At 47.6% G+C, this 10,587-nt stretch overlaps 1 protein-coding gene across 1 annotated transcript; it reads right to left on the bottom strand.

Moving 5' to 3' along the window:
• Positions 1-3,894: 3,894 nt before the first annotated feature.
• Positions 3,895-10,380, bottom strand: LOC111823126 (seminal plasma protein HSP-1-like). The gene is made up of 5 exons (XM_023743572.1): positions 10,294-10,380; positions 5,662-5,793; positions 5,065-5,196; positions 4,487-4,641; positions 3,895-3,987 (listed from the first exon to the last, which is right to left on the bottom strand). Exons 1-4 carry the CDS (start codon positions 10,367-10,369, stop codon positions 4,499-4,501), a joined length of 483 nt encoding a protein of 160 aa, XP_023599340.1. The 5' UTR covers positions 10,370-10,380; the 3' UTR covers positions 3,895-3,987; positions 4,487-4,498.
• Between the last annotated feature and the right edge of the window lie 207 nt (positions 10,381-10,587).

Genomic DNA, 10,587 nt, shown 5'->3' with positions numbered 1-10,587 from the left:
CACACAAGGTTTCATATATTGTTCACAGTGAGTTATTGATGTAAATAGGGATACATGTTTGGGATAACAGAGAAGCCATATTGTCAGGGCACATGCACCATTAATGTGGTATGGGTTGAGTCCCATTTGGCTATTTAACCCTAAGTTGTCAGTATGATTGCAATCAGAAAGTGCAAGATTCTTACTCATCTGGTATGTCTTGCAGCCTTCTCCTGTACCCGTTTCTATTAGAATGGTCTTCAAACTGTGAAGATAATACAGTGTTGCTAACCATAGTCACTATGTTGTAGAGCACATCCACAGAGCTTATACTTGGTGTTCTTACCACAGTACAAAATTATAATGTTTTAATGTGAAAAAAGTTAGAGGGGCAGAGCATTTGTGCCATCAAATGGACTCAGACCATCCCCACCCATCTCTCTTCTCCTCCATCCATCTCCTCTCCCCCTGTATTTTTTCCAGCTCAGTTGCAGCCTGGGACCCTCTGTCCTCTGCAATTATTTCAGAGTAGTGGCCTGGTGCACGAATTCATGCACATTGGAAGGAAATTAATTAGCAATTAATTTTGCTATTTGCCCTTTCTGTATAATAGAAGTATCAACCAAATTCACGATCAAAAATGACAGATGGAAACACATGAGTGTGAGTGATGCCAGCAAGAGCTTTATATGTATTGCATATGCATTGGTCAACTTAGCCTTTCATGTATATAGAATAAACTTGCTTAATTAGACCTGCTTTCTGATTTAGCTAAACTTTTTTTCCAGCCCAGTGAAGCACCCCAACTTCTCTTTTAAGTAATTGTCACCAACACAGCAGTAAATATCAACACAATGCAGGAGTGTTTGACTATATTCTGCGCAGTGAGAAAACATGAAGTCATTTTCAAAGTCCTCCATTTCTTACTTCTTTTCAGTTGGGTCAAGTTTCTAAGCTTTCTAAATCTCCATTTTCTGACTAGTGAAAAGAAAATAGGATTCCACCGAGTCTCCTATCTAGATACTCCCGGACATCTGTGGGGATCAAATGAGATGAGGCACGGGAAAGCACTTCACAGTCTGGGCTGTGGGCTGCATTTTGTGCCATGGTGTCTTGGCAGCATCAACTGCAATTTGGTGGACTGTCCTCCAGGGTGGTGGCTGGGCCTGTGTTCCACTTGGGGGAAGCCAAGTGTTGTTTTGTGGGCTCCAGGTCCATGGTGCCCTATCTCTCTGCATCACAGCAACTCCTGCCTTGAGCGTCTGCCCCCTGGTGGTTAGTGCGTGTCATAGCACCCTGTTGAATGGAGGAAGGTCACTTAGCATATTAGCCATATATATATTAGAGGCCCAGTGCATGACATTCATGCACGGGGTGGGGAGTTCCCTCAGCCTGGTCTGTATCCTCTCACAATCCGGGACCCCACGGGGGATGTCCTGCCAGTTTAGGCATGATCTGTAGCAGATCAGGCCTAAACGGGCAGTCAGACATCCCTCTCGCAATCTGGGACCACTGGCTCCTAACCACTCACCTGACTGCCTGCCTGATTGCCCCTAACCACTCTCCTTCCTGCCTGATTGCCAGCCTGATTTTTGCCAACTGCTCGCCATCACCCCTAAATCCCTCTCGCAATCTGGGACCCCTGGCTCCTAACCAATCACCTGCCTGCCTGCCTGATTGCCCCTAACCACTCGCCTGCCTGCCTGATTGCTCCTAACTGCTTGCCTGCCTGATAGCTCCTAACTGCTCGCCATCACCCCTAACTGCCTCTGCTTGCCTGACTGATCACCCCTAACCACTCTGCTTAACTGCCTGATGCCCCTAACTGCTCACCTGCCTTCCTGATCACCTCTAACAGCTCACCTGCCTGCCTGATCACCCCTGACCATTGTACCTGCCTACTTGATTGCCACTAACTGCTCGCCTGCCTGCCTGATTGCCCCTAGATGCCTTTGATTCAGCCCCTGCCATGGCGGCTTCTTCCGTTGTACGTCCAGTATGACATCCAGAAGTTCATTCAGGTGTCCGTCCTAATTAGCATATGATGCTTTTATTATTATAGATAAGCAATGTTGGAAAATAATGAAAACAAAAACAACAATCAAATCAAACAAACTAATGTTAGGTGGCAACCATGATCAGCAGTCTTCAAAGGTATTTTACATGCATGGGCTAAGTCTTCCCTCTCAGTAATGGGAGGGGCAGGTGCACCCTTCCCCTCCCACTCCCCCCAAGTGTCTAGTCATTAAGGTCAAGCCACTTCTTAATGTGTCTTTAACGATTTTTTTCTTTTTAGAGAGAGAGGGAGATGGACAGAGATAGAACATCGATGAGAGAGAAACATCAACATCAATTAGCTGCCTCCTGCACTCCCTCTGCTGGGGATAGAACCTGAAACCCAGGCATGTGCCCTGACTGGGAATGGACCCAGTGACCTCCTGGTGCATGGGTCAGCACTCAACCTATGAACCATACTGGCCAGGCAAAGCTCTGTTCTTACCTGTGTCTCAGAGCCACAGCTTGAGAACTGGAGGCAAGGACAGTGGAGGGCTTTTCTCAGAAGGCCCCCTCTGCTTTACAAAAAGGGCACTGGGAGAGGGTTAGTAGACCTTGGCCTTCATGGCTTGCTTCTCCCAACATGGAAAATCTTCATTACAAACAAGCTGGAGCCAAAGTGACAGAGAGCCCAGTATTCTGGGCCTGTTATCACTGGGTGGAGCCTGGAATCAATGAGTGACATCTGGGTGGAGGGAAAAGTCCCTAACGTGTCAATCACACCTCCCTGAAATTACCCTCTGACACATAGACCTGTGGGGTGGAGTAACGCTGGCAGCCTTTTCCCCTGGAAGTGATGCTACCTATAGTCCTTGACTGGGAGACTCAAGAAGGGGAACCTATCTTTATGGCTCCGCCCACTCATAGTTACTTTCCTCATACAGAGCTGGGGTGGGTGGTGGGCATCCGGGCGGTGGGCGTAGGTCAGATGGCACAGATCTGCTGTTCTTACTGATACTTAGTATATGTTCTTGAATAAATGTTTCCTTATAATCCATTTACAGTGACAAGCTTCTTTCTTGCTTCTCTGGGAACACAAGAGATTTTCTAAGTTCCTTAATTAGATAGTCCTTATGATGGCTCCGTTTAAGTTATAGTCTCAATTACTGACCCCAACATTATATAGGCCATGAGTGGTGACCACACTAGTGACTAAAAGCTCCCACAGCCACTGTTACATCTCTCCCTGGGCTGCTCAGGCCCCAGACACAGGTTACGCTCTGGCTTCCAGGCCCCCTATTTTTGGCACCGGTGAATTTGTGTCTCATTCGCACCCAACTATTTACTGAAAGAATTTTTCTACAATATATGCCTTTTGAAAAGTGTCTGAGAGCCAAGTATGTGTCAGTGTCTGCACTTAGGACCGATGCCAAGACAAATAACACAGTCCAGCTTGTCTTCCCAAAGTTTAGAGTCCCCCAGGGAAATGGGCAGTTGAGTTGCAAGTAGAGAGTGAAAGGCTGGGAGAACATGACCAGACATCCTTCTACTTGAGGAGTCAGAGAATATCTCCAGAAAGAAATAACATTTTAGTGAAGTCAGAAAAGACAAACTGTCTGTGGCAGGCACCAGCCCTCTCTGGCCTCAGGGCCCCTCCTGCCCCAGCAGCCTCCCCACACCTTTGCCATTCAATCAAGCCCACAAAAAGGACAGCTATGATGTATGCTGATGCTTCAGGGTCTGGAGGAGGAGAGAGCCGGATGTGAAGATCCTGTGTGATCCAGGTGGTCATGCAGACCGCCTCCCACCTGAAAGATGGTTTCTTTCGGGAAAAGACAACAAAGTCACACTTGCAGAGAAAGCGGTTTATTGCCAGGCGAGGGGGACTCCAGTTGCAGGGAAAGGATGACACCTCTGTCACTCAGAGTATGCCCTCCATGCTTGCGATGTCTTGGTTTTCTGTGCTTTGTGTTCAAAGGCTTGACTGAATCCATGGCTGTGGATAGGGTCACTCTAGGGACATGAAACACGGTCTTGATGTCAATGTGAATGAGTTCTATTGATTACTTCCAATCAGCCCCCTGGAGTGTTTCTTTTTTCTGTTTCTCCCTGCTCTCCCCCAGCACTATCCAGCTCTCTCACACTCCCTCAAAAGACTTTGCATTGCACTCTCTTCCTCTCCTGCCTTCTCTCCCTCTACCTTCTCTTACCCCTAATCCTCCCCAATCCTTCCTTCCATGTCTTATCTGCAAACTCTGTTTCTTCATCCTTTTCTAAATCTCCTCTCTCCATTGTTTGCATTCTTTCTTTGTCTTTTATTCTTTTTAATTTTGCTCCCTTTTTCTTTCCTGTCAAAACATCTGCTCCTTGCCCTTCCTCCTGTCCCCTTCCTCCTCCTCCCACACCTCCAAGTCTCCTCCAGCTCTCCACATAAGCTGACTCCATCTCTCTAACCAACTCTGTCCTTCCCTACTCATCCCTGTCTTTTCTCCTCCTCCCTAGATGCTCTTACCCTGTGTTACTACTAGTAGCAGTACTTCCAAGCTCCATCCTTGTCGTAGTTTTCAGTGACTGAGCACCATGCCCTTCTAATGAAACTCCCTTCGGTTGTGCAGCTGTCATACATTTTGTTCTTATAGTTAAAGGGGAAGAAACATGGGGCAAAGTCTGAAAAGCAGAAAAAAGGGTGTGAAAATTAGCTGTGGTGAAGTTATGTTAGTCTTAGCAAGAGAAAGGGGATGTGAAGCCGAAACCGGTTTGGCTCGGTGGATGGAGCGTCGGCCTGCGGACTGAAAGGTCCCAGGTTCGATTCCGGTCAAGGGCATGTACCTGGGTTGCGGGCACATCCCCAGTGGGAGTTGTGCAGGAGGCAGCTGATCGATGTTTCTCTCTCATCGATGTTTCTAGCTCTCTATCTCTCTCCCTTCCTCTCTGTAAAAAATCAATAAAATATATTTAAAAAAAAAAAAAAGAAAGGGGATGTGAATGGAACACAGGGGCTGGGTGAGGTGATGATTGAGGCTTCCACCTGGGAGTCAATTATGGAAATCCCCCACATGCTCCTCACGTGAGGAAAAGCAGCATGCTTACCATCCTTTGTGCAATATTTCCATTTCCCTGAATATATTTCGTCTAGAGAGCACCACTTGCGTAGAGAGTCCTGGAGAGTGCAATCATAATAAGTCTTGCCGTCATAGGTAAACGGGAAAACACAGGCATCCCCTGAAAAATGAAACAGGCATTGTTCTCCTCACAGCTTTTAAGCATCATGGGCTCTTCAGTGATTCTGGCTACGTTTCTCTTCAAGCCAGCCCACCCCGACAAAGGGCCTGCGCATCCAGAGCCCCCTGCTAAGCACCAGGGGTGTCCAGATCCATATGGCCTGGTGCCTGTCCTGTGACAGTTGTAATGTCCCGTGACTTTATTTACCCAGAGACATTTATTTCTTGTGGGCATTGGAGTTCCAGGAGACAGAGAAGCATACCAGACCACAAAGCAGCCTGATTTGGGATCATACATTCTTTTAATCCTTACCCGAGGATATGTTTTTACTGATTTTTAGACACAGAAGAAGGGAGGAAGGGAGAGACAGAGAGAAACATCCCTCAGTTGCCTCCCGTACACGTCCTGACAGGGGATCAAACCTGGAACCTATAAGTATGTGCCCTGACACCGAATCAAACCTACCTCTTGCTGATCCTCCAACCGGCGGAGACACCGGGCCAGGGCTAGGATTATTCTTTACAGGCTGCTGATTTTTTGTGTCTGGAGTTCCTGCGTTACCCGATTTAGCAGCCGTATTTGAAGTCCCTTTCACATCTATGAACACAGATGATGTCTTCTTATTATCATTAATAATCTGCCTCACACCATTCAGAAGATCAATAACAAGCCACATTCACAGGGTAACAAAATGAGTTTCAGCGTGCACTGGCTTTGGCACTTGAATAGATTGAAGAGGAAAACTATGGAAACCAGAGAGGGCTTCGTGGCCAAGGCGTCTTTGGCTTGAATGAATTCTCTCAGCTGCATCACTGAATTTACTGGTGGCAAAGCTCGCCTCTCTGCAACTCATGTGCCTATTTCTGTTTGAATAACCTCTGCCCCACCCAGTCCTGCCTGTGCTTCTTGGACAGGCTCCCTGAGTAGAACACGATCCCTTGGAACGAAGCCTGATCCTTAGACTCCAGCCCCTCTATCTACCAGTGGCTTGATCTTAATGACTAGACACCTGGGGAGAGGGGGAGGGGAAGGGTGCGCCTGCCCCTCTCATTACTGACAGGGCAGACTTAGCCTATGCATGTAAAATACCTTTGAAGAATGCTGATCACAATTGCCACCTAACATTAGTATGTTTGATTTGATTGTTGTTTTGTTTTCATTATTTTCCAACATTGCTTATCTATAATAATAAAAGTGTAATATGCTAATTAGACTGGACAGCTGAACGAACTTCCAGATGTCATTCCGAACATCCATCTGCACGAAGCCACCATGGCAAGGGCCAAGGCAAAGGCAGTTAGGGGCAATCAGGTAGACAGGCGAGCAGTTAGAGGCAATCAAGCAGGCAAGCAGAACGGTTAGGGGCAATCAGGCAGACATGCAGAAAGGTTAGGGTCGAAAAGGCAAGCAGGCAGAAGGGGTAGGGGTTATCAGGCAGGCAGGTGGACCTTTAGGGGCAATCAGGAAGGCAGGTGAGCAGTTAGGGGCATCAGGCAGGTACACAGAGTGGTTAGGGGTGATCAGTAAGGCAAGCAGAGGCAGTTAGGGGTGATGGCGAGCAGTTAGGAGAAATCAGGCAGGAAAGTAATTAGGTGCGATCAGGCAGGCAGGAGAGTTGTTAAGGTCAATCAGGCAGGCAGGCAGATGAGCGGTTAGGAGCCAGTGGTCCCAGATTGCAAGAGGGATGTACAACTTCCGGTTTATGCCCCTTCTGCTGCAGATCGGGCCTAAACTAGCAGGACATCCCCCGAGGGATCCCGGATTTTGAGAGGGTGCAGGCCGGGCTGAAGGACCTCCCCACCCCGTGCATGAATGTCATGCACTGGGCCTCTAGTATATATATGGCTAATATATGTGTCCTTCCCTCCATTTGACGGGTTGCTATGACACGCACCAAACACCAGGGCGCAGACGCTCAATGCAGGAGTTGCTGTGACACACAGAGAAATGACACCATGGACCTGGCACCCACAAAGCAACACTCAGCTTCCCCCAAGGGGAACACAGGCCCCGCCACCACCCCAGAAGGACAGCCCAGCAAATTGCACCTGATGCTGCTGAGACCCATGGCAATTATGCAGCCCACAGCCAAGACCGGTCCTGAAATGGTGGCTGTGGGCACCGGGTAATGACGTCACATAGCAAGGCCTGGCTTTCTCGCCCTAGCAATGACTAGCCTCCTTGCATTTTCTTCAGCCCAAGAACATGACTTGCTTTATAGCCAGGTGGAAACACTTTACACTGTAATCAAATGTCTGTGAAGTGTTTTCCGATGCCTCATCTCTTTTGACCCACACTAAAGTCCGGGAGTAGGTAGATAGGAGACTATTTTCTTTTCAATAGCCAGAAAATGGAGATTTAAAAAGCTTAGAAACATGTCTTAACCGGTTTAGCTCAGTGGATAGAGTGTCAGCCTGTGGACTCAAGGGTCCCAGGTTCAATTCCAGTCAAGGGCATGTACCTTGGTTGCGGGCACATACCCAGTGGGGAGTGTGTGGGAGGCAGCTGATCGATGTTTCTAAATCTCTATCCCTCTCCCTTCCTCTCTGTAAAAAATCAATAAAATATATATTTAAAAAAAAAAAAACCTTAGAAACTTGACCCGACTGAAAAGAAGTAAGAAATGGTGGACTTTGAAAATGACTTCATGTTTTCTCACTGCGCAGAATATAGTCAAACACTCCTGCAGTTAAATATTTCACCCTTTGTTTTCCCTGTGTGATCTACAATAATAATCTGCTTCGTGTTGATATTTACTGCTGTGTTGGTGACAATTACCTAAAAGAGAAGTTAGGGTGCTTCACTGGGCTGGAAAAAAAGTTTAGCTAAATCAGAAAGCAGGTCTAATTAAGCAAGTTTATTCTATATACATGAAAGGCTAAGTTGACCAATGCATATGCAATACATATAAAGCTCTTGCTGGCGTCACTCGCACATGTGTTTTCATCTGTCATTGTCAATCGTGAATTTAGTTGACATTTCTATTATACAGAAAGGGAAAATAGCAATATTAAAATATTACTTCTAATTAATTTCCTTTCAATGTGCATGAATTTATGCACCAGTCCACTACTCTGAGATAATTTCAGAAGGACAGAGGGTCCCAGGATGCAACTGAGCTGGAAAAAATACAGGGGTAGAGGAGATGGATGGAGTAGAAGAGAGATGGGTGGGGATGGTCTGAGTCCATTTGGTGGCACAAATGCTCTGCAGCTCTAACTTTTTTCACATTAAAACATTATAATTTTATACTGTGGTAAGAACACCAAGTGTAAGCTCCATTGGTCCGCTCTACAACATAGCGATTTAGTTAACAACACTTTATTTTCTTCACATTTTGAAGGCCATTCTAATAGAAACGGGTACAGGAGAAGGCTGCAAGACATCCCAGATGAGTAAGAATCTTACACTTTCTGATTGCAATCATACTGACAGCTAAGGGTTAAATGGCCAAATGGGACTCAACCCGTACCACATTAATGGTGCATGTGCCCTGACAATATGGCTTCTCTGTTATCCCGAACATGTATCCCTATTTACATCAATAACTCACTGTGGACAATATATGGAACCTTGTGTGTAGGTCTGGAATACTGGAAAGCAAATTTAGGAATGAGGCAGCTGTTGTGGGGATTGAGAGTTAATAATACTATGAGCTTTTGAGTAAGACTGACTAGGCTTACACTTCAGAGACTTGTTTAAGAAAAAACAAGTCCTTACTAGAATTTGGTCACCCTGGGCAATGTGGCTCAGTTAGTTGGAGCATTGTCCCATGCACCAAACGGTCAAGGGTTCAATTCCCAGTCAGGGCACATATATAGATAGTGGGTTCAGTCCCAGTTGGGGCCCATACAGAAGGCAACCAATCAATGTCTCTCTCTCTCTCTCTCTCTCTCTCTCTCTCTCTCTCTCTCTTTTTCTCTCTTTAACATCAATAAAAACATATCCTCAGATGAGGATTTAAAAAAAAAGTGTTTGGACCTTGAGGCACACTAAAGAACATTATTATTATTTACTAGAGGCCCAGCTCATGAAATCATGCATGGGTAGAGTCCTCAGGCCTAGCTTGTGATCAGGGCCATCTTCTCCGGCTGCTGGCAGCCAGCCCCGTCCCCTACCACCACCCACCCCATTTCCCCATTCTCCATCTAGCAATGGGAGCCTGACAGCCGGGGAAGGGATCAAGAGGTCGGCTGTTCCCGGCCACTTGCCGGCCCCACCCCTGCCATCGGTCACCCTTTGTGTGGGGGGCAACTGGCCAGGCGGGGACCTTGGCCTGGCGCCACACGCATCCCCGCCTCCCACCCCAGGTCCCCATTCACCATCGGTGCCTGCAGACCTGAAAAAGGGACTGAGAGGTGGTCAGTGCACATCATAGTGACTGGTTGGGCAGTCGTTCTGGTCATTTTGCCATTATGGTCACTGGGCTTTTATTATATAGGATTATTATTAATACTAGTAGCCTGGTGCACAAAATTCGCACACGGGAGGGGCGGTGTTGTTCAATCCGGCCTGCACTCTCCAATCTGGGACCCCTTGGGGGATGTCCGACTGCCGGTTTAGGCTCGATCCCACAGGGCAGTCAGACATTTCTCTCGCAATCCAGGACCACTGGCTCCTAACCACTCACCTGCCTGCATGCCTAGTCACCCCTAACCATTCTGCTTGCCAGTCTGATCACCCCTAACTGCCTCCCATTGCTGACCTGATCGCCCCCAACTGACCCCCTGCTGACGGTGCTTGCACCCTACTGCCCCCTAACGCCGGCCTTCTCGTCCCCAACTTCCCTCCCCCGGCCTGCTCGCACCCAACTGCCCCCACCCCCACTGGCTTGCTCACCCCCAAGTGACACCCCCTGCTGGGCAGCTTGCCCCCAACTGCCCCCTCCCCGGACTGGTCACCCCTAACCACCTCTGCCTCGGCTCCGCCACCATGGCTTTGTCTGGATGGATGTCTGGAAGGTCCTCCAGAAAGGCTCCCAATCTAATTAACATATCACTCTTTTATTAGTATAGATTATTATTAATTTTACCATTCAACCCATGTCTGGTGCACTATCTTCCACACCGACTCTTAGCCCCCTCTCCCCTCCCTTACCTGCATTCACATGGCCCACTTGGAGAAATACATAGGCACCAATGCAGATGAGAAAGATTCCCACGTTCGGTACCATGGCTGCTGGCCTTCTCGTGACTGATGAACATCAGCCTCTGTCACCTCCTTATATAACATGCTTCCCTCACACCACCCCCTGCAACCAGATAAGAATCAACCTCCCCAGGGCCGTGCATGTGTGTTCCTAAGCCTGAGAGCATAAAGTTCAAGATTATCTCTCAGCTGAAACCACAGGACATTGGCTCATGTTTTCATGTCCCTGAGTCTCAATAGCTT

This window comes from Myotis lucifugus, unplaced genomic scaffold (assembly GCF_000147115.1).
Source record: "Myotis lucifugus unplaced genomic scaffold, Myoluc2.0 scaffold_402, whole genome shotgun sequence".
Taxonomy (NCBI): Eukaryota; Metazoa; Chordata; class Mammalia; order Chiroptera; family Vespertilionidae; genus Myotis; species Myotis lucifugus.
This window is presented reverse-complemented; position numbering and strand designations above follow the sequence as displayed.